Source organism: Cicer arietinum, chromosome 7, assembly GCF_000331145.2.
Source record: "Cicer arietinum cultivar CDC Frontier isolate Library 1 chromosome 7, Cicar.CDCFrontier_v2.0, whole genome shotgun sequence".
NCBI classification, from domain to species: Eukaryota; Viridiplantae; Streptophyta; class Magnoliopsida; order Fabales; family Fabaceae; genus Cicer; species Cicer arietinum.
In genome coordinates, this window is record NC_021166.2 from 26,337,618 (window position 1) to 26,362,739 (window position 25,122).

Below are 25,122 nucleotides of genomic sequence, written 5' to 3' on the forward strand. Positions count from 1 at the left end.
TTAGGATTTAAAGTGTCAATTGAATTCAAATGAGATGATTCATCATGATTCTTACCTTTTGTTTCCACCTAAAAATAAATAATTGGTTAGTCGAAAATAACAAACATTCAAATGTCTGAGTAGTCAACTCACCCATAGCCAAAGAACAAAGTTCCTTCCTCAACGTAATCGTTTAAAGCAAAAGGGAATAAAAAAGTTGAAAACATTTGATCGTTTCCTCGCCTGAGTCTTTTTTCCAACAACCCAACCAAATTCAATGTTGGGTATATGATCAATAAAAGGAGAGTTAATAACACGATCAACACTAAAATCATGGCTATCTTTCTTTGTACCTATAGTTTCGCCATTGGATGGATCAACAATGTTTTTGGGATATACTTTTTTTTACCAATTTCTTTACAACTGCAACATTTTCAATAGATTGAGTTATTCAACGACCATTAGAATATTTTGACAATTGTCTATGGATTCCTGACAACCATACAAGATTCATAAAATAATAGTAAATTTTCATAATCGTTGTAAACAAAACATGCATACCTTTCACCTTCAACAAAAATATGATATCTTAGCTCTTGTAACATGTCTAAATCGACCAAAATATTAGGAATGATCACTCGATCAACTGTTGATTTGTCTCTAGACCTAAACTCACCAAGCAAATATTTTGCTCTCATTTTCTAGTACTCTATGTCAAGATGGACAAGGGATTGCAAGTCATAACAACTTACACAAGATGGCAAAAGAAACACATACATTTATTTAAGCTTCTAATCAACATGAGAATTTGATGACTACATAGTCAAATATTCAATGCTCACAAGCCCAAATTCAACACACCTTAGCACTTATTTTTTTCAAAATTGTCTTAATTTTGTTTTCATGCTTGTTTGTTGTGACTTTTTTTTTAATGTTGTATGTTTTGCTTTAAATTCTTCTTAAAAAAATTCATGACAATGATCAGTTTTCCCACCATTTTTGCCTAATGACAAAAGCGGTAAGAACTATTAATGAGGATGCATTACAATGGTTCACACACATCAGGAGCCTAGATCTCTTTTCCAAGTTATATATATATATATATATATATATATATATATATATATATATATATGTTTGTGTGTGTGTCTTCGTTAAATAAGGTAGATTGTTATAAATCAATTGTTCTCTAAAGTTATAGTTTTGACGATAACAAACTACAAGAGAATAATTTACTCTTTAATGTGTGTTAAATGTGCGGTCATTTGGTGACTTTGAGTATCCTCTAATTACTAAAAGTTTGAGTTTGGACTATATTAAAGATACACATCGTCTGATACTATTAATAAAGACACACTCTGATTGACATGAAATATTTTGTCTGATAACCAAACACCTATAAGAGTATCTTAAAAGTTCCAAGGACTCAAAAGAATACCAGAAAGCAAAATATTTGTTTGGTGATGCACATCCGTCTTGAACAAGAAAGTCAATCTCATAGGTACATTCATCTCAAATAAGAAAATCAACATTTATGACAATAGAAAAAATTTGAATTTAAGTAGGTGTCGTACATGATTGTGCTAGACAATACAAGAAGAAATATCTCAAAACGTCAAATTTTAACTTAAGATTTGACGTTTTGAGATCTTTCTTGTATTGCTTCAGAAACTGCTTTTAGTACGGGTGGTAGGTTGTTGGGTCCTCAACGGTCTAGAATTCATGAGGATACTTTGGAGGCACTTATGTGCTTGCAAAGTTGGATAAAACATGAAAAACAAGGTAATAATTGTTGCAATATACTATTTATTCAATTAAATTTTTGTTTAGTTTAACTATTTATTTTCTTTTATGTTTTAGCAACTATTAGTATCAATGGACCGCTACAATATTTATAATCGAAAGATAAACGTTTGCAAACTTTTCAAGAACCTGATTCTGATAAAGAGGTAAATAATTGTGATTTTATATTTAAGAGTTTTTGTTGTTGTTATTAATAATGACTTTATAATTATAAATAACTAATATAATACACATATCAATTTTTGTACAAATCTCAAAGAATACCGTCCAAAGACTTGCAACTTCATAAAATATTATTTCAGATGTTGATGTTTATTATAGTAATGTGATATGTTTTGATACTGCCCAAGGATGATTAATTTCGGAGAATACTGCCCAATGACTTGGAATTTGATATGTTTATTGTAGTAATATTATTTCGGAGAATACTTCCCAAGGACTTGTAATTTGATATATTTTGGATGTTTTGAGTTAGAAAATATTTTGGTTTGTAATACTTTATGATTATGATTTGGATGTAAGATATTTGAAATTTTTTTAAATTTAATCACAACACGATTATTTATCGATCTATTTTTGTTAAAGTGCAGGTAATGGATATGGGTACATGCACTTAAGTACCCAAAGGAAAAGGGTACGAATATTAAAGTTGATATCCACAAGGGTATGAGCACGAATATGAGTAATTTTTTAAAATGTGGTTATGAGGGCGGGTACTATAATACCCTTCCCATTGACATCCCTAATCTCAAGAGCACTCTTCTGAAAGATATATAAAGAAGAGAGATCTACCATTGCAAGTCAGATAACAATAGATTGAAAAAGATAATCAATTTTGAGTATGCAAAACAGATCATAAATTGAATGGTGTTAATCTTTCAAATCTTTTCAACGGAAAGCTATCTTTGAAGAAGAAGAAAAACAAGCAATATCTATTATTTTTCATCTTTGAAGAAGAGTTTCTTGATCGTAAAATTTTAACTTTTGTAATCTTTTCTAGTAGTGGTTGTTTCCTTCCAAGAGCTTGATTGTAGTAAGCTAGAAGCTTGTAAGGAGTTACTCAAGATATTAACAATACTAAGCTAGAAGCTTGAGTAAGTGTTTGTTCTCAAGGGATTCAAAATATTAAGTCAGAAGTTTGAGAAGCTGTCTTCGATAAACTTGATAGTTTTAAGCTTGAAGCTTGGAGAAGTTACTCAAGAGCTTGACTGTACTAAGTTAGATGTTTGAGTAAGACTGTATCTCAAAAGCTTGATTGAACTAAGTTAGAAGCTTGAGAAGATATACAGTAGAAAAAAAATTCATATTGAACAGATTGAACGGTAGCTACTAATTAGGTAGTGAACCATGATAAATCTATTGGTTCCTTCTTTTCTTATCTTTACTCACAAACAACTTTTTTAAAAGAAAATAAATCAAACACAAAATGGATCTTTTAACAGCATTAACAAGACAATTTTGAAGGTTTACTCTGATTTTATGTACGAAAAGATATGACCATGAATAAAGATTCAAGCTTTTCTGGTTATTTGAAAAAAAGTACCTTCGCATGGATATTCAAAATAGTCTTGCGTATATGAGGGAAGGAACTAGGATAGAATTGATTGACATGGATGAGCACATTTATGCCCATTTTTCTATTTCCTTTCATCCACCACAATAGTGACCTTATCCCATCTTCCTGTTGACATTTAGTTTAATTTTTCTTTTGTTAGTTATGTTATGACATTATCTCTTTTGATTTGTAATATTTTAATTTTTTGGAATTTCATTTATGTATTAAGTACTATGATTCATACTATTAGATTGGCAAAATTATCATAAATATTGAGTTTTAACTTTGTTTGATTACATAATCATTTCTATGTTTTATGAGTTGCAATTTAATTTTTTGATGAAAAATAATGGATTTTATGGATGCATGATCTTGACATTTGGCTATATTTTGTTGGCAAATAATCTATGATGTTCTATCTTGCAGGGTTAAAATTGATCTCATTTATTGTGAATGAGCATTAGATTTACTCTATATAGAAAAGAAAGACGAGTAAAGAAACTAATATAAATATCGACGTGGTTTTTTTTCTTTCCATGACTTAACATTTTATTTCGTGTACATGTTTATTTATATTGATTTGATTTTTTTTTAAGTTTGAAGGTGATTAAAAATTATTTTATGTTTCAATGTAAAAATTGACTTTTCAACATTTATGTTTATAAATCTATTCGTGATATTAAATTTGGTTTAAAAATAAACTTTTAGAAAAGATTCAATTATCATGAATGATCTTAAACTTGGTATTGTTTTTAATTCTAAGCCTAAGTTGGTTGATGTGAATCCATTAAGAATCATTCTATCATTAAAGTGTTATAATCCAACTCTGATTCATTGAAATATTTTAATATTTTTTTAAACAAATATTTCATATAATTAGTCTAAACCATCACGTTTTCGACTACAGTTCGTTGTGTTTTAAAAAATCTTTGAAAAGTTTAAGACTTTATTCAACTCTCTTCTAGAAACCAATAGTCATCTCGACTAATTGAAGGATGATTCTTCAGAAAAACTTAATCAGAAACCACTTATCTCTAATAGATAAAGAAAAAGACAAATAAATTGTATATTAAAAACATATTTGTTTTGAAAAAGTGATCCAACTATTTTGAAATGAGGTTCAATTCCTATTCTAGTACAATTCAAAAATATATTTTAAAATATATCGTCATTTTTTTTTAATTATAAGATATTCCATCTGTTTCATAATATGTGTCACTTTAACAAAATAAATATCATTTTTAAATTCCAATACAATTTTAATTTTTTTAATATTATTTTTTAATAATCAATATTTGCATTCAAAATATTATTATGTTTTATATTAATAATAGTAAAATATCTATCAATAATTAAGATAAATAATTTAATAAAATAATTTTTTTAATTATTATATTTTTTTAATACATGTATAAAAAATTTAAACAACATTTATTGAAATCCATAGAGATTAATTTAAATAAATCTCGATAACTTATATATCACAATTGCATGTGAAATACCTTAGTTTAAAACAATAAACATCGTAATCATAATACATTAGTTTAAAACAATAAACATCGTAATCATAATACATTGGTTTAAAACAATAAACATCGTAATCATCAATTTATCTTTTCTCAAAAAAAAAAAAATCGTAATCATCATTATATGCTCCATGCTGACAACATTATCACAACAGTTAAATAAATATAGTAAAGCATTTTCTTTTTCTTTACTTTGTTTTTGCTACGTGTGCCCAAGCATTACTTGTTTTCTTTTTAATAAAAATAAAACCGCATTAGTCAGTAATAATAGTTAAATTTTTATTTGGAAGATAATAATTTAAGAGTGAATAGTGAAACAAAAAGTTACGCATCTTGTGGGTTGAGTGTAAAATCTAGGGAGATACCTTTTCATGATTACATAACCGACCAACAAATAATAATTATATTTTAAAAAAATTAAAACATTTTGAAATTCTCACAAAATTCACATGGAATAAATTAATCTTCGAAATAAAAAATATTATTTTTAGTTCTCACAAAAATAAACAGCTACAATTTATTTTATAATATATTTTTTGACTATTTCTGATAATAATAAAGATTGATAACTTTTGACAAAACAATAATTTTTTGTTAATTTTTATTTATAATATTTCCAACATTATTTTTGTTTTAAATTTTAAATTGTGATTTCTTTTTCTTTTTATTGACCATTATAATCCAATCACAGTTAAAAAAAATAAAAAACTGATCAAAGAAAAAATTTCAGAAGAACTAATTTTTCCTTTTTGTTTTTGTCAAACATTAAAAAGAGTTGTATTTTTATGATTAATTTGTCCGGTGTTTTCTCAAGTACAAAAAAAAGACAAATAACAATCTCGAGAACACGCACTCGCTCACACAGGAATTTTTTTCTAGCACGATAAATTGACCAGGCCGGAATTTAAAATTAGAATAAAACGGTGCAATTGTACCAAAAAGAAAACGGTACAGAGACGTAGGGGTAACGATTAACGAAAAACGGATAAGTGTTCTTTTTTCTTTATCTCTTGCTTTTTTGTTTAACTGTTAACTCAAATTTTAATGTTTTTTTAAAAATAAAATTATTAATGTTAAAAGCTAGATTTAAATCAATTAAGTAATTAAAATTAAATGGTTAATGAACTTCAGTCAACGACAACGAATTATTTGAAAAAATTCAAATTCAAATCATAATTAGAATAAATTTTAATCAAATTTTATCTACTTCTCGACTACACTCTAAATTACTAGAATCTCATTGGCTTTTAAAATTAATGAATTAAACAAAATAAATAAAAAAGCTAGAGTTGAAATTACTTGAAAGGTTCTAAAATATATTCTCTTGCTTTTTTTTTTCCAACAAAAAAACTAAAGTTGAAATTATTTAAAGTTTATTAAAAAAATAGGATATAAAGTTGAGTTGCGGTTGAGTGAGGCAATTAGGAAATATAGAGGGTGGAGGGTGAGTAGATTTATAGTTGAAGCGGCGCTTGATTGTAAACACTGATGGTTAAGTTAGCGATGGGTTTACAGGGATATGAAAGTATATGAAAATTGTGTGTACCTTTGTGGGTGTAATAGTCTTGAGGACACGATCTTGTGTTTCATGCCTTTGTACCCTCATATCCGTTGGTATTATGTTAGGTTACTGAGTGAGTTTGTAGGCTTTCATGGGTCGGTGATGGTCATGTTGTAACCTTAAGCGAGAAGGAATCTAATTGTTCGTTAATTTACAGTGACTGAGGATTTCCAACATCTTGTTTGCTGTTAGTTATCTTTAATTTTGGCATCTACCATCATCGAAGGGGCTTGTCTCTTGAATTTCCAACTAACACATGGATCACTACGGATAACACTCACTTGATTGCCTACTTCTCTTGGGTACACTAGGTGCGATGTTTAAAGGTTGTTTGCGAACCATTCGATGAGATTTCATCTTTGATCCGCGTTTATGTAGTTGATTGGTATAAAGGGGTGTGTTTGAATTGTGTTCGACAAAATTGACAACTTTTTGCTAATGTGATGTAGGTTGATTGATTTTTATGAATTATTTGGATAAGAAGCAATCAGATTTAGAGGTAACAAACAATGAAAACATAAATAATTTGACACATAGATTTATTTTAGTTCACAACTAACTTGGATACATCCAGTCCCCTTATACAAAAGGCTTTAATCCACTAATTCAATTACCTTGAATTACAAAGCACCTAACTCTCAAAGCTAGTCTTCCGAAACAACTTGACAACCCTAAACTTTTGAGGAACTAACCATTTTGACCCTACAAGTCAAGTCTTCTCCTACCAACCTTGAAATACAAAAGATTGAAACTTGAATAGTTGCTTTTATCAAAGTTGATAATAATAAAAACCGACTCACTATAAGAAAAGAACACTCAGAAAATATTTCTAACTTGAACAAGTATTTCTCTCTTGAACTCTAAGACTACTCTTTTCTACTTTTTGATTATTTTCTTCTTTAGCCTTGAGTATTTATTTATAGTTAAAATTAGGCTTCAATTTAGTCTTTGTTTAATTATGAATTGTATTTTGTTCAAATTGTGTTTGTAAATTCTTCAGATTGATTTTGTTCCTATTTTGTTTAGATTGAGATTGTAAATTCTTTAGATTGATTATGTTCGTATTTTGTTCAAATTGCGTTTGTAAACTCTTTAGATTGATTATGTTCATATTTTGTTGTAGATAAATCTTGACCATATCTTCTTTCAAATATATTGTTATCATAAAATACTTTGTTGTGATGACAAAACTTGTATTTTTTATAACAAATGTTCTTTATATTTCTTTGACTATCCTAAGTCTAAGTATCATTTTCTCTCTCGTTTATCAAATATATTTCTCCCCATTTTGTCATCAGACAAAAATACTTGAATGTGAGTTTTTTTCTTCATTTATTGTTTTTTTTTTTTGTTCTTTATTTTTTTTATTTTTTAATAACACTAATATAACATATTACAAGAAAATATAAAACTAATGTAAAGCTTAACTACTTTGAAGTTATCACGACATCAATCACATATGAAGGTAAGATTTATATTTTTCTTGATGAAGTCAAACCTATCTTCAGGTAGTGGTTTGGTGAATATGTCATCCCATTGGTGTTCAGTGTCTACAAATTGAATGTTTAGTATCCTTTTTTGAACAAAGTCCCTAATGAAGTGATGTTTGATCTCTATGTGTTTATCTCTAGAATGTAAGATAGGATTTTTGGTTAGACAAATGACAAAAGTGTTATCACAATAGATGGGAATGTTGAATTCTAGAATTTTGTAGTCTTCAAGTTGATGCTCCATCCAAAATAGTTGAGAACTGCAACTAGTTGTTGAAATGTATTCAACCTCTGTTGTTGAAATTGCAATGGTATTTTGTCTCTTACTTGACCAATATATTAAGTTGTCACCTAGAAAGGTGCAGTTGTCATTAGGGCTATTTCTCTCATGTAAATCTCCAACATAATCAAAATCGCAATATCCACTCATTTTGTACTTAGGAGATTTCTTGTAGAACAAGGTAAGATTGCTAGTGCCTTTTTGGTATCTAAGGATTCTCTTAACAACTGTTAAATGTCATCCGCTATGGTCAACTTCAAATCTTGTACATACACATACACTATATATGATGTCAGGTCTGGAAGCGGTAAGGTAAAGTAGAGATTCTATAACTCCTCTATAGGTTTTTTGGTCAACTTTTTTGCATGAATCGTCTTTTTCAAGTGAACAAGTAGGGTGCATTGGTGTAGTCATAGTTTTGCAATCACTCATCTTAAACTTCCTAAGAAGCTCTTTTTTATATTTAGTTTTATGAAAGTATATACCTTTTTGATTTTGCTTAATTTGTATCCCTAAGAAGAACTTAAGTTCTCCCATCATACTCATTTGATATTCAAGCTGCATCAATTTAGAAAATTCTTGCCAAAAAGTTCCATTAGTAGAATAAAAAATAATGTCATCAACATAAATTTGAATAATAAGAATGTCATCTCTTATTGATTTTCTAAAAAGTGCATTATCTATTTGTCTTATTTTAAAAATATTTTTAAGCAAGAAGTTACTAAGTCTATCATATCATGCCCTAGGTGTTTGTTTTAGACCATACATAGATTTCTTAAGTTTAAAAACATGATTTGGAAATTCAGAATTTTCAAAACTTGCAGGTTGTTTAACATAGAATTCATCATTATATAACCATTTAGAAAAACACTTTTAGCATCTATTTGAAATAATGTAATGTTATTATTTGCAGCAAAAGAAAGTAGGATACGGATAGCTTTTAAACTGGCCATTGGAGCAAATATCTCAGTGTAATCAATGCCTTATTGCTAATTGTAGCCTAATACGACAAGTCTTGCCTTATTTCTGACCACTTCACCTTTTCCATTTAGCTTGTTTCTGCAAACTCACTTGGTTCCAATAATGTTCTTCTTTGATCTATGAACTAGACTCGAAACATCACCCCTCTTAAATGCATTTAACTCTTCTTGCATTGCAAGAATCCATCCATCATTTACCAATGTTTCATCAACAATGGTAGGCTTAATTCATGAGAGTGAGCCAAATAATATGGTATCTTTTAATGATGATATGATCCATAAATGATCACTTGCACTTGCAATGAGATGACATGTACTTTCATCCAGATCTTGCTTTTGACTTATCTTGATTGTTTCTATCTTGATCATATTTATCCTTTGAAGATTTGTCATCTTATGGTTTGTCTACATCTGCTTCTTCTTGTTCTAGTAACCCTGTAGTATACTCAACTTGCTTTGACTTTTTAAGTTCATTTTTCTTGTCATATAACATAATATAAATAAGATGATTGAAGAATAAAATCAATACAACCAAAACATCAGTTTGTTTTTGTCTGTTTCTGCTTCTTTGGAAAAACCAAACTTGTATGCTACTTATGTTGAAGTGTTCATATTATGTGGATCTCCTTGTTCCTCTATATTTTTGAGAACTTGCAAAATACTTATCTAGGTTTGATTTTTAAGGTCAAGCTGATTGTTATCACAATAAATATAATATTAGACAATAAATAAATTTGAAGAAAGATATAACCTATATGTCAACAGTTTTAGTTACTCTGAAACCCCTCTTATTTATTATTTTCTGGTTTTGAGATTCTGAATTTGCATATTCCTAGATTAGAGGGTCTGGATGGAGGGATTTGAATTCCCATCTCGGTTTGTAGTCTTGAAGAATTTGATTGAAATGTTCAAAGAAGTCTCCTGATTCTGATTGTTAATCTAACACTTTCGTTTCTCTTGATGTATCAGGTTCCTCTGGTAATTTTGGAACTGGTGGTAATTTTGATTGTTTTGGTGGTTCCAGTTCTATTGTTATGTGTGATTTCTCTTCCAATTTTGAATTTTATTGATATGTGTGGTTTCTCTACCAGTTTTCATTATGTGGGTACTTCAGATTTGTCTGATATTTTTGGTTTATCATATGATTCTGGTTGTGATAGGTATTATGTTGAAAAGTCCTTCTTCCAACAGAGTCAGTTGGCTTTTGTTTGTTAGATCTTAGAACATAAACATATTTCCCTTCATATATTGCAAGCATCCATTGACAAGGCACCATGACTTGTGTTTCAATTTGGTTGCTTAGAACATCTGCAACATAAACAATTTTATCCTATGGTATCCAAATTTGGTTTGGTCATGGTTTGTTAGTTCTTAAAGGTTTCTTGTCTTTCCATGTGGTTAGCATAGGACAAGATACTTTTGTGTGGTCTTTCTTATAGCAAATAGTACATAAATCATCAGAGGGAACAAATTTAGGTTTAGTTTTTTTCTTCTTGAAATCCTATCCCTCTATTACCATTCCTTCTAACACCATAAATCATAGATGCATACTTGTTTCTTTCCATACCATTATCAAGAAAATCTTGAAATACTACTTCATGCTTATCAGAGTTACATGTGGTATTTTCAATTGATGTAGAACTATAATTACTTTTCATAGTTAGATTTTCAGCATTAAGTTCAGCAATATTCGTTTTCAGATTTGCATTTTTTGTTTGAAGATCAGTAATATCAGTTTTCAGAGTTTCATTTGAAGGTGAAAACACGAGAAGTGGGTTGAATTGTGTTTGATAAAGTTGATAACTTTTTGTTAATTTGATGAAGGTTGGTTGCTTTTTATGAATTAGTCAGATAAAAAGCAATCGGATTCAAAAGCAGTAAACAATGAAAGCATAATTAATTTAACAAATATATTTATCCTGATTCACCACTTACATGGCTACATCCACTCCCTTCATTAATAAGGCATTAATCCACTCATTCAAATACCTTGAATTACAAAGCACCTGACCCTCCAAAGAAGTCTTCCCAAACAGCCTAACAAACTTAGACTTTTGAGGAACTAACCACCTTGACCCTATAAGTCAAGTCTTCTCCTAACAACCTGACAACCCTATATTGAAGAAGAAACTAAACCACTATCGGGTTGGATACAAAAGATTGAAACTTGAGTAGTTGCTTCTAACAAAGCTAATAATAATAATAACTCTCACACTCTAAGGAAAGAACACTCAGAAAATATTTCTAACCTGAACAAGTGTTTCTCTCTTTGAACTCTAAAATGAATTGAGAACTTTGAGCTTGAGTTCTTATACTATTTTCTGTTTTTCGATGCTTTTCTAATCTGAGTTTCAATTTAATCCTTGTTAAATTCTAAATTGTATTTTGTCCAGATTGAGTTCGTAAATTCTTCATATTAATTTTGTTCCTATTTTGTGTAGATTGAGTTTGTATATTCTTCAAATTGATTCTATTCATATTTTGTTGTACCTAATCTTGATAAAATCTTCTTCAAATCTTAATTAAATATTCTTCAAATGTTGATCAAATATTCTTCAAATCTTGACCATATCTTCTTTTCAACTTGGTCAAAGATTTTCTTCAATTATAAATATGAATCAAATCTTATTTTAGATTTTCATCAATTATAAATTTGAATCAAATCTTATTTAGATTTTCTTCAATTATAAATTTGAATCAAATCTTATTTTAGATTTTCTTCAATTATAAATTTGAATTAAATCTTATTTTAGATTTTCTTCAATTATAAATTTGAATTAAATCTTATTTTAGATTTTCTTCAATTATAAATTTGAATTAAATCTTATTTTAGATTTTCTTCAATTATAAATTTGAATCAAATCTTATTTTAGATTTTCTTCAATTATAAATTTGAATTAAATCTTATTTTAGATTTTCTTCAATTATAAATTTGAACCAAATCTTATTTTAGATTTTCATCAATTACATGAATCTTTTTTCATACTCTTTGAAGTCAAATATATTATTTTCATAAAATACTTTTGTTAACATCAAAGCTATAAATGTAAAACCAACTTGGTTCCAACATCAATTAATGTCTTAAGTTCAGTAATGTTAGTTTTCAGAGTTGCATTTTCTGTTTTAAATTTAGCACTTTGATTCTTTAAAACATTAACTTTTTCAGTTAGATTTATATTTTCTTTCCTAAGTATTTCAAGTTTTAAAAACAGTTAGTGATTCTTATTTAAAAAATCATTTATAGCAGTAATTAAATCAAATCGAATAAAGCCAAAAAATACCTCAATATGTTGCTTCACTTCCAAAATCACAATATGTGTTGGATCTAGAGGCAGAGTTGGTATGAACCATTAGAACCAAAATATGTGTGCTCTTCATCATTAGAGGATTCATCAGAATCATCCTATGTAGCCATTAGACTATTCTTCTTGGGTCTATAATCTTTCCTATGATGTTTCCTTTTCTCCGTATTTGGACATTTTGACCCGATATGTTCAGGTTCATTGCATCTATAGCAGATGATGATTTTCTTGTATGTCTTAAGTTTAGTAATATTAGTTTTCAGAGTTGTATTTTTTGTTTTAAATTCAACACTTTTATTCTTTAAAACAATAACTTTTTCAGATAGATTTGTATTTTCTTTCCTAAGTGTTTTCAGTTTTAAAGACAATTTTTTATTCTTATTTAAAAAATCATTTATAAAAGTAATTAAATCAGATCGAGTAAAGTCAGAAAATACCTCAATCTGTTGATTCACTTCCAAAGTTACAATCTGTGTTGGATCCAGAGGTATAGTTGGTATGAACCGTTAGAGTCAAATCTGTGTGCTCTTCATCATTAGAGGATTCATCAGAATCATCCCATGTAACCATTAGACTCTTCTTCTTGGGTTTATAATCTTTCCTATGATGTTTCCTTTTCTCTGTATTTGGACATTTTGACCCGATATGTCCAGGTTCATTGCATCCATAGCATATGATGATTTTCTTGTCATATTTATCATCCTTTCTTCTATTGGATTGTCTGGAATATCTTTAGGGAAATTTCTTCTTTCTATCGTGCCACATCTTCTGAACTTTTATGCATAAAAACACAAGTTCCTTTTCCTTTAAGTCTCTATTCTGATCATCTGAATCACCATCCTCTGATTATATTGTTGCCTTCAGAACATTCTTCTGGTTGGATTTCAAAGCCAAGGTTGGTTGTTTCTTCTCGGGCTTATCCTCTACAAGCTCAATTTTTTGTGATCTGAGAAAGCTGATTAATTCTTTCAGCTTAAAAGTATTCAGATCATTTGCTTCTTGAATGACATTGATCTTCATTCTCCACTTGCTTGTCAGACTCCTTAGTATATTCTTCACATGATCAACAATTGTATAACTCTTTTGAAGTACTTTAATCCTAAGACCAAAGTCTAGAATCTAGAAAACATTGTTTCAATGTCTTCATCTTTTTCCATCTTGAATATCTCATACTTTTTGACTAAGAGGTTGACCTTTGCTTCTTGAACTAACTTTCTTGCTTCCTATATAGGTGAATCAAACTATCATAAATACTATTTGTTGTCTCCTTATTGGTGCACTTGTCAAACTACTTGAAGGTGATTGCATTTATCATGAATTTTCTTGACTTATGATGCATCTTGTACATCTTATTTTATAAGCACTCATCTCCTTTCTTGGAATTTCAATACCGCCAGTATTTTCTTGAGTAGTATAACCATCTTCCACCAAGTCTGAATGTTCAGAATCTTGTGAAATAAAGAAACTTCTCAATCTTTCCTTCTAGTACTCAAAATGTTCTCCATCAAATAAAGGTGGTATCTTGATGTTTCCTCCAACAACTTCTTCTTTGAATCCAGACATGTTGAACCATTGGATCTTTCCTCAAACACTGTAATGTGCTACACATTGAAATCGAGCTCTGATGCCAATTGAAGGTGCAAACAAGAGAATGGGGATGAATTGTGTTGGGGGGGGGGGGGTTGAATTGTGTTTTACAAAGCTGACAACTTTTTGCTAATTTGATGAAGGCTTTTTGGTTTATGTGAATTGCTTGGATAAGAAGCAATCAAATTTAGAGGTAGCAAACAATGAAAGCATAAATAATTTGACATATAGATTTATCCTAGTTCAACACTAACTTGGTTACATCAAGTTCCCTCGTTCAGAAGGCTTTAATCCATTAATTCAATTATCTTGAATTACAAATCACCTGACTCTCCAAGTCAGTCTTCCAAAACAGCATTACAACCCCGACTTTTGAGGAACTAACCACTTTGACCCTTCAAGTCAAGTCTTCTCCTAACAACCTGATAACTCCAGATTGAAGAAGGAAATAAACCACTACCGAATTGGAAACAAAAAATTGAAACTTGAGTAGTTGCTTATAACATAGTTGATGATAATAATAACTCTCACATTCTAAGAAAAGAACACTTAGAAAATATTTATAACTTGAACATGTGTTTCTCTCTTTAAACTCTAAGACTACTTTTTTCTGTTTTTCGATGATTTTCTTCTTCAGCATTGAGTATCTATTTATAGTTAAAATTTGGGTTTCAATTTAGTCCTTGTTTAATTATGAATTGTATTTTGTTTAGATTGCGTTTGTAAATTCTTTAGATTGATTATGTTCCTTTTTTTTATAGATTGAGATTATAAATTCTGCAGATTGATTCTGCTCGTATTTTGTTCATATTGCGTTTATAAATTCTTCAGATTGATTCTATTCATATTTTTTTATAGATAAATCTTGATCAAATCTTGTTCAAATCTTGTACAAATCTTGACCTTATCTTCTTTCATACTCTTATAAGTCAAATATATTGTTCCAATAAAATACTTTTGTTATCATAAAAACTCTAAGTATAAAATCAAATTGGTTCCAACATAAGGCTCGTCATTTTTATGGGTTTCGTATTCTAGTGTGATAGTGCTAGAGTTATTTCTTCACCATTTCACTTGACTGAAGATGGATGGGTGAATTATGTTATTGGGAATTCATTTCTTACTATGCTTTTCAAGTTGGCATGGTGAAAAAGAGCTCTCACGAGATAGCATTTCTCCCAAAAGAGGATAAGCATGAATGAGCCATTGAGGAGCCTTTAGGCATAATCTCCATTTTTTTTAAGGATGAGGGTGAGGATCCATATAAGAGAATACGCAATATTGGTGATTATTTGGAGATAGTATCCATATGGAAACACAAACGGTATGTATTTCATATTCGATGAAAACTATCCCCATGTATGGGTTAGGGTTCGAAAAAATGGGGTCTCGTCTTCCATTCACGTATTTTGATAGGTGTGTATCGAACCACCTAGAATTTGCTACATCCCAAATTCACTCGAATTCAATGGCGTATCTCCACGATTTCCCCATGCTATGATCATATTTGGGGGGAATCACAACAACTCATTTATTCTTTATTGTTTTTGGGTTATTGTGGAACCAAGATAAAGTGGTGCGAGGACAAAGTTGGGTGTATTTCAAAGATCGACACAAAGAGGACTTTTGCTCTACTCATTGATTCCCTTTGCGGGTTTAAGGATATGTATTATGCTATTTGTATGAAACCTACATAAGCTATTTTGAGTTTTGCTTTGACCAATTATGTTTACGACGTTGAGGGTAATCATATTTATAAATAGGATGAGGAACATAAACTTAGTGTGTCTCCTCATTTTCTTTTCTTTTAGTTGAATCACCATTTTTTGAAGAGTAAGTATAGCATGATATATAAGGAGGAACGCCTTTTTGTTTTTGAGAAGTCGGATCACAAGAAGATGATGGACTTTGTAGAGGGTCTTTTAAGGTTACTTATAAGGATGGAATGACCAAAATTTTCTCTCGTTGTTTGAACATGAGAGGGTTGGTTCAATGTTGAACTCAAGAGGAAGCAAATAGTCTCTTAAGAGAGGCAAGTTTGTTTCCTATTTCTTGTTTCTATGTTTTCATGCTTGTTTTCTTTTTGTTGTGTAGATAATATAGCGGCTTTGCAGAAAATGATACAAATAAATCAGAGGTGAGGTTTCAAAGATTGCTTCTATTATGAGTTCGGGGTACATTGAAGGCTGAAAGGAGCCTTATCCATGTTGTTCCCCTAAATCGGGTGTCGTCCGACAATGCTCAGGTTGAACCGAGTAGTAAATGGAAATCAAACTTTGTCGACCTAGAGTACTAGAATGGTTCAAAGAAGTGTAAAGATGTAAGAAGTCTTCTGCCACAACCAAAGGTGTTGCAACCAACGGCTTGCATACATCAATTGAAGTATATGTCTGAATTGATATATAGTCTTTCTAAGGATTCTTACTCTCATTGAGTAGATATTACAATTCAATCCTATATCAATTCAAGTGTATAAAACAACTTGATTGGTTTACATCAATTTCTAATCATTGTCATCCAAGATAATTTTTCATTCAATCATCCTTTTGATTGGTTCAAGGCTTTTAAGAAACTTATTTGAACATTAAATTTTTCTTTTGATATGAGTTATTCATAAAACTGCTCTTCTTTATATATTTTTCAATGGTCACTTGATTATCACTTTTGTCATCCTCACTACAAGCTCAATTTTTTAGAACCCTTTTTCATCATGGATGATGAAGGTCGTCATCATCATCATCTTCAATTTTGAAATATTTATTTTTTGAAATGCTGAATAATTTATTTGTTGGTGATAAAGTTGTTGGACATCTTGACACGTTACCATGGGAGGATTAGGGCACAATGTCAAATAATGCTTTGTCAAGGATGTTTTTTACGAGAGATAAAGAGCTCAAAGGAATGTGATAATCCAGAAAAAAGCAAAAGTTGTTAAGGAAAAATGATTATTACTATTTATAAAGAAGGTTGAAAGAGTGAGCTGATATTAAAGTCAATTTTTTTTTTATTAAGCATATCGCTTATTGCCTAACTTATTGCATTAGTGGGAATTGTTGCCCAAGTAAGGACAACTCACGATCTCAAGCACAATCACAAAAAGATAGTCGATTGAAGCAATTATGACACGATCTTGAGTTGGTCAAAGGTTGTTGTTGATAGGATTTAAGTCTTAATATTCAATCTATAAATACCCATTATAGTCATCATTTCAAGAGATCGTCAATCAAAATCTATCTTTTATTTGCAATTTATCTTTACATTTAACGCCCTATACTTTACTTAGTTATTAGTTTGTTGACATTTTTTATTGTTTGACTTAATGCTCTTTGAAGTAGTTAAATAACCAAAAGCTAAGTCAAATAGAATCACTTGTTGAGAGCTTTTTAGCTGATTTTGCAGTTGGATTTCAAGTTCGCAAACAAAAATATAAAAGATATGTTAACAATTAACGCATCTTTAAAAACTTTCAACTTTTCTTGTAATTAGGACTAAAAACATCAAAAAAAATATTTATACAACATTGAAGGAAGTTGTAATACCCTAATTTTCAAAAGCGACAACACATTTTCTTTTAAAAGATTTTCTCAATAAACTATGATAAAATGCAAGTGAAAACCCAAAAAAAAATTCTTTATTTCAAAATATTACTCCATCTAGTTAAATAATATAACAACGAGGGTTATTGACATTGATGACCGACTATCCCTTAACATATCATAACATACATAAATGAAGGCTACTAGGTACTACTGAGCCACTAGTTACATCAAGATGCCTGCTAGGACATGCAACTGAAGTCATGACTTTGCTATATATTCATTGTCATCTTGAACTCTACATAAACAAACACAAATAATTTGCGGCGTTCAATCCAATCCACTAAAAGCAAAGGATCACCAATCGAAATTAATACATAACACCTAACAATTATTAAATCAATAAACAACTCATAACACATATTTGTTAAGGCATGATTCACATCATTCATTTCATAACATAATCACAACAACAACATGACAAAACACATGCTCCAATTAACTTAATACAATGAATATATGTTAGTGCAAATGATTTCATGGTGTTATACCATTCACAGAGGGGTGTGGGCTCATTGTCCACATGAAATCACTATTCAAGGATCCTTGCATATTCAAATGTGAAATACCTCCTGGTCAAACCAACTCAATAATCCCTACAAGGATATGGGAGTCCCATCAGAAGAACCGTTGGTGGGCCCAACACTATGGAAACCATGCACAACTATGAATGTATGAACATACTCCGACTCTCAAACACAACTATCATACTAATGCAATTTTTAAAAGAAACTTCTTTTAAAACATATCCAACATTAATAATTTCACCATAATTCATAGATACATACTTTATCATTTATCACAAATTCATAACTCCTCATCAATAACATGGTAATACATACAAAATAAACATGTATACAAAATTTAACGTCAACAACAATCAATACATACATATAGTCATGTACAAACATTTATTCACAAATGCATGGATTCAATTAAGCACATAGGGCTACCCACATCAACCATACAAATACATTTATTATGTTTGAACATCTAAATATACCCTACATGTAATAAACTTGAAAGTTAGAAGGAGCCATTACCTTGCAAGTTTTCTATTATAGAAATCCATAATCGTCTTAAGTTATAAATGAGATTCTTAGTACTTCCTAACTTAATCCAAGTTTGTCTACCTTTCCCTAAAAGTTCTAGGTTTTGCTTCTTCCTAACTAAATATTTAGTTGTGTTTGATTTGTTGAAAAAATAAAGGATTGGACAACACAACTTCAGTTGTATTGCGTTTAATTTCAAAACTAGTTAGGGGTTTGGACAAAGGGAGAGGTGAGAGGCTGGACAAAAGCTAAAAAAATTGTCCCTCACTAAACCATCGAACAACTTTGTATCCTAAGTAGTAGGCATGAAAACGGGGGGAGGAGGTGAATTTTGCCTCCTCCATCTCTGCACCCGACTTGTCAGGGAAAATCCACGTTCGCTCCCATTTCATAGCATGTGTGAAATTTAAGCTTTCATCTTCGTCCGCAACTGGATTTGGATTTTCCCAACCACACCCATTCATATATATAAAATTATAAATTTTAAAAACATATCTATTATAATTAATATAATAAAATAATTATTATTAGACAATAATGGAATTTAAAAATATTTTTTTATAGAAATAAGATTATAATTTTTAATATTTAAAAAAATATAAAGTATATTCAATATGTATATGTAAATAAAATTTAAAATTTACAATAATATTACTTGCGGGACGGGTTCGGATGCGGGTGCAGAGGATATCACCACCTCCAAATCTGTCCCCGCCCCAAAATTTTAATTTCGGAAAAAATCCGCACCCACACACGCACTCAATCAAAGTAGATTTTCCCGACCCAAATCAAGACGGGTTCGGGTGAGTACCCGCGGTGCAGGTTATGTTGTCATTTCTACAAAGTACAAGCTATCGAAAATACCAAAATAATCTTTTATTTTCAACTCAAAATATTTACTCCCTCAACTCTTATCCCCTTCACCCTGTCTCTTTTGTCTCTGTTGTCTCTCTCTTTCGCTTCCCCCTCTCTTTTCTTTGTTATCTCTCCCCCCATCACTTAATATATCCTATATTTATAGGCAAGCTCAATGCTTCTAGTCCACAAAAATTTGGGGAAAGTGTGGCTCATTTTAGAGGATTCATAGTTCGCCAAACATTTAAACAACGTGTATATTTTATCTGATTCATCAATATGGTTAAAAGTTTAGTTAGGGACATTTGTAAAAAAAAAAAATCTATAACAATAAACAACCTCAACTAAATCTTGAAAATGTTTACACAAAAAACTTTTTTATTAGTTCTGGATTTGTATAACACCAAAAACTTACTAATTTTATTAGAGGAGAAAATGAACAATACGCTCTTTAATATTCTTCCGTTTAATAGTTTTAGGTTTGAAAAATATGAACTCACTCTACAAAAATCATAAATCATCTAAAGAAGTCAAACTTTAAATTTTATTGAAATTAAAGTTCATTTCAATATTTCGTAGAAGATGAAATTCATCCCATTAACAAAAACATAATATATATATATATATATATATATATATTAACTTCAACAAAATTTAATTGTCACATAAAATTTTAGGCATGGAAATAATTTCACTTTGAATAAAATCATGATACACCAACAAATCTAAGAATATTAATTTTAAGTAAAAAATAATAAGTATCCCTGTTAATCAATTAAATATAGAAACATTATTCAAATGTAGTGTTTAATTTTTAAAAAATAAAATTTGTATTGAAAATGATGTATTCAATCCAAATCTTTTAGTATTTTGATTCTTTTAACATGTATTTATATAGTATTATTTTTAATAAAATATAAAAAAAGAATAACAGATGAATTGATACATTTTTTTATAAAAAAATTATATATTTAAATTAAATTTTTAATTAAATACATCAATTATTTTTACTCAGAACTTAACAAGATCTTAATACTATGAGTTAAAAAAAACTTAAATTATGAAAAATGAATTATTTATTATAAAAGTGTTCGGTCGAACTTATTCTTTTTTATTTAATAAAAAAGAAAAAGTCAAAAAAAGTTGAGTCAGCGAGGAGGCATGCACAAAAAAAAAAAAGAAAACAACTAATCCTCCTCTTAAATAGTCAACACGTGTCTATACCGGCCGTAGCCGGTAACCGGTAATCATGGAACCTTTTGTGGGCCCAATAGCCACCAGCTCTGTCAAATTTTGCACAACCCAATAACACAACACAAGTACTACACAATTTTGGAAAAGAAAAAAAAAACATTAAAAAAAAAGGAACAAAGAACAAAGTTGAATTAATTAATTAATCAACGAATTAGTAGTAATTAAATAAAATATTAATAATAAGAAATGAAGGTAATGTTAAATTATAAATTAGGATATGATCTAAGGAAGATAAGGCCATGAGAGGGGTCCTCTAAGAGATTTTGCTCCAAAACATTTCTTTCATTTGATTTGCAGAACCAATCTCAACAAACAAAAAAAAAGAAAAAAACCAATCACACCTTCTAAGAGTTGTGTTTGTTTTTGGAGAGAGAAATAGGGTCTCTCTCTATGTGTATGTGAAAGGGTAACATGCAAAACAGTGACTTTGAGGTAGAGAGTTGAAGATTGTTGTTGTTCAATTTTGCATACGTTGTCCGTCAACTACTTTTGATGTTTTGCTTCTCATCTTACTTGTAAGTTTCTGACATCATTCTCTCTCTCTATCTCTCTATCTCTCTCTCTTTCTCTCTCTCCAGCTTTATCATGAATTGTTTGCTATGTTGTTGGATATAGGTAAAGAAAGTAGATTTTTTTAGATCTAATTATATGAGATCTAATTTAATTTAGCTTTTTTGATTAATGGTGGATATAATCATTAATGGGTTTTGGTCAAAATTTAATTTTTTTTTTCTTAGTTTCTATATTGGAATGCTGAATTCATTTTGATTCCTTGAACTGGTTTTGTTCAATTGACTTTTTTCCAATTTTGTTTTACTGTGTTTTGATTTCTGGGATCTCTGTGAGTGAATTTGGTTCTACAAGAGTTTTTTTTTTCTTCATAAGCCAATTTGCTTCTGTTCATGAAAAAAAGTGATTTTGAATTGATTCCGATCTGTGATCGAGTTTTTTTGTTGTGTTTACATTTCTTGGCCTTTGAATTTTAAAGAATAATTTATGTTTCTGAGAAGAAGGGTTAAAATAGAAAATAAATTTGAGACTTGTTGTGAATTCAATTGAATTTGATTTGGTTAATTCTGTTTCAACAGGTTCTGCTGAGATTGTTCAATATCTGTGTTCTTGATTGAAGATTAAGTGCTTCTTGTTGTTGTTGCTGCTGCTTTAAAGACTATGTTGGAGGGTCGTTCCTGTGTGGTTCCGAGGTTGTTTTCGAGTTCTTGTCAGGCAGAGAACAATTGGTCTTTCATGAATTACATGCCGGATTTGGACATAAAAAATGGAAAGCGCCCTTTAGGTATCGATGACGAAGATGAACCGCAGTCAAGGAAGGTTAACAGGAGATTGGGTTCTTGTTATCAAGATGAGATGGGTCTTGTTTCGATTGAACAGAAATCTTGTCATGCTGACGATTCTGTTGTTCCACAAATGGATCTGGATGATCAGATGAAGGATTTTGAGTCATTGAATGATTGCCAAAGTGTTGAAAAGGTTGGTGCTTTTTCTGTCCAGTTTTCGGCTGAACTATTGCTGGATTCATCGTCCAAGTTCGGTGATTCATCAGATTCTGGTGTTCATCAATCTGATGAACATAAGAAGCAGCAGCTTGAAGGGAATTTGATGAATTCTAATGACGAGCCGTTGGATGAGCAGAAGGAGAGTCGTGCTGGTGATTCATCGGATTCCAGTTCACTTTTGCCGCGGATGAATCGGGACAGCTCAATTACCTGTTTAAGCCGCTGTTCGAGATCTGATTACGGGTCTCTTGCCTCGCTGAATAGGAGCTTTCGCAACATAATTCGGAGCGGTGAGCTGTATGCATGGAGGAGACTTAACGGTATCATTGAGCACTGGATTTATTTCTCATGTGCCCTCCTTGAATGGGAGGCCTATGATCCAATTCGTGAGCGGTGGATGCATTTACCTAGAATGGCTTCTAATGAATGCTTCATGTGTTCAGATAAGGAGTCTTTAGCTGTAGGTACCGAACTTCTTGTGTTTGGGAGGGAGCTTCGGTCCCATGTCATATATAGATATAGTCTTTTGACAAACTCGTGGGAGTCTGGTATGAGGATGAATGCTCCAAGATGCTTGTTCGGATCTGCTAGCCTCGGTGAGATTGCAATTCTAGCCGGCGGCTGCGATTCAGACGGACATATCCTCAACTCGGCCGAACTGTATAATTCCGAGAATCAAACATGGGAAATACTCCCAAGCATGAACAAGCCGAGGAAAATGTGTTCTGGTGTATTTATGGATGGAAAGTTTTATGTTATCGGGGGAATTGGAGGACGTGATTCCAAGCTTCTTACGTGCGGTGAGGAGTACAATTTACAAACTAGAACATGGACAGAAATTCCTAACATGTCGCCCGGCCGTAGTGCTCGAGGATCCGAGATGCCTGCTACAGCAGAGGCACCGCCTCTAGTTGCCGTTGTAAATAATGAATTATACGCTGCTGATTATGCTGACATGGAAGTTAAAAAGTACGATAAAGATAGAAAATTGTGGTTAACCATCGGGAGATTACCAGAGCGAGCGGCGTCAATGAACGGTTGGGGTCTTGCATTTAGAGCATGTGGAAATCGGCTTATTGTTATCGGTGGACCGAGGAGTCATGGTGAGGGTTTTATTGAACTCAATTCATGGGTTCCTAGTGAAGGACCTCCACAATGGAATCTTCTTGCAAGAAAACAATCTGGTAACTTTGTTTATAATTGTGCTGTGATGGGATGCTGAAGAATTTGAATAATTGTGAAAAAGTTGCACAATTTTGATGCTTCAAAATCCACAATGAGTTTGCACAACCACAACATTGATTCATCATCAAAATTGACACATGATTCTTGCTAATTGGTAATTTCCTCCTTTTTTTTTATATGATGATGATATTTTCCTTTCAAAGGTAGGGAGGAAATTCAGATAAATACTCAAAGATTGGCTCAAAGTTTTTCAAGGGGAAGAAGCTCTTTGGTCTTTTTTTTTTTATTTTAAAATTTATGTTACTATTTTCCATTTAAATTGGTATCTCTCCCCATTTCCATTTACATGAAAATTTTCAAAGTTTGATATCATGTAGCATAGGAATAGGTTAAATAATTCAACACAAATGTAGGTTATTGATGTTGTTGTTTGTTTTTAAGTTTTTTATTTTTATGAACACACAGGTAGATTATTTGATTTTCATGATCATAAATTTTCTTACCTTGAATGAAGGATGGAATAATTGTGTTATTAATTTTGGATTATATTGAGTAATCCAATTTACAAATCTAATTTGTGGACTATTTATTTTGAGCTTTCTCCTTAGATTGGAAGGTACTCCACTAACACTAACTAGTACTTTCGAGTACAGAATAATAACCATTAGTTCATTACATTTATTACTTACTGCAAATCTAACTTCAGAACCGTAAAATACGAGTACTTGTACTCTTCTACGACATTACTTGCAAATTTATATAATCAATAAATTGAAGAGAGTAAAAAATGGACAAAATCTCTACTCACTTTTCTACCATTGTATTTCCAATTTTTAAATCGTTGATTATGAGCAAATTACACTAAAAGTCATTTAATTTAATTTAAAGTTTCAAAGTGTTTTTTTTGTCAAAATTAGTCATTTATCTTCAAAAATGTTTACACTATTAAATCAACTTTTATTTTTAGTCTAATTTTATTACAAATTTGTTGCAAAGAATGTTTCACCCATCATGAGCACCAGAATCAGACCTTTAATAATAACAATGTGAAATTAAAAGCAATGATTAATTATAGTTTTAGTTCTTTTATTTTTATTAATTTTGGTCTATTATATGACGTGACATATAATACGATGATGTAGAATGATTAACATATAAAAAATCACAATAAAAGCATATAAAAATTTAATTTTCAAGTTCATAAAATTTTTATTTTTGTAATTTAATTAATGATATATAGATAATTAATGCATTTAGATGAGTCTATATAATTAAATTGTATCTTATATTATTTAAAATATATCAATTTGTTAATTTTTAGTTTAAAAATATAAGAAAGAGGCAAAAACTATCAACTTTCAAAATAGAAGAATAATTTTCATAAATAAATAAAAATAGAGGGACTAAAACTACAATTAAGTTCATATATTTTGACCAAACGAACTAGTTGAATATTTGTATAACTTATTAATATGTTATATTATATATTCACAATTAAATTGAAATTTTAAGGTCTTTTTTAGGTCTAAAATTTTGAGGTCTAAAATCTTAACTCGGTCGAAATTGTGTGAAAAACAAGAGAAATAATTAATAGAATAATTTA

The 25,122-nt window shown here is 30.2% G+C and overlaps 1 protein-coding gene across 2 annotated transcripts; it reads left to right on the forward strand.

The window, feature by feature from the left end:
- Positions 1-20,923: 20,923 nt before the first annotated feature.
- LOC101514744 (F-box/kelch-repeat protein At1g26930-like) lies at positions 20,924-24,088 on the forward strand. 2 transcript variants are annotated; one of them, XM_027336719.2, is made up of 2 exons: positions 20,924-21,435; positions 21,909-24,088. In XM_027336719.2, the coding sequence occupies exon 2, from the start codon at positions 21,991-21,993 to the stop codon at positions 23,554-23,556; it is 1,566 nt and encodes a 521-aa protein (XP_027192520.1). In that variant the 5' UTR covers positions 20,924-21,435; positions 21,909-21,990; the 3' UTR covers positions 23,557-24,088. The 2 variants fall into 2 exon arrangements, with proteins under 2 accessions (XP_027192520.1, XP_004511220.1); XM_004511163.4 differs by having other exon boundaries at positions 20,925-21,335.
- Positions 24,089-25,122: the final 1,034 nt, after the last annotated feature.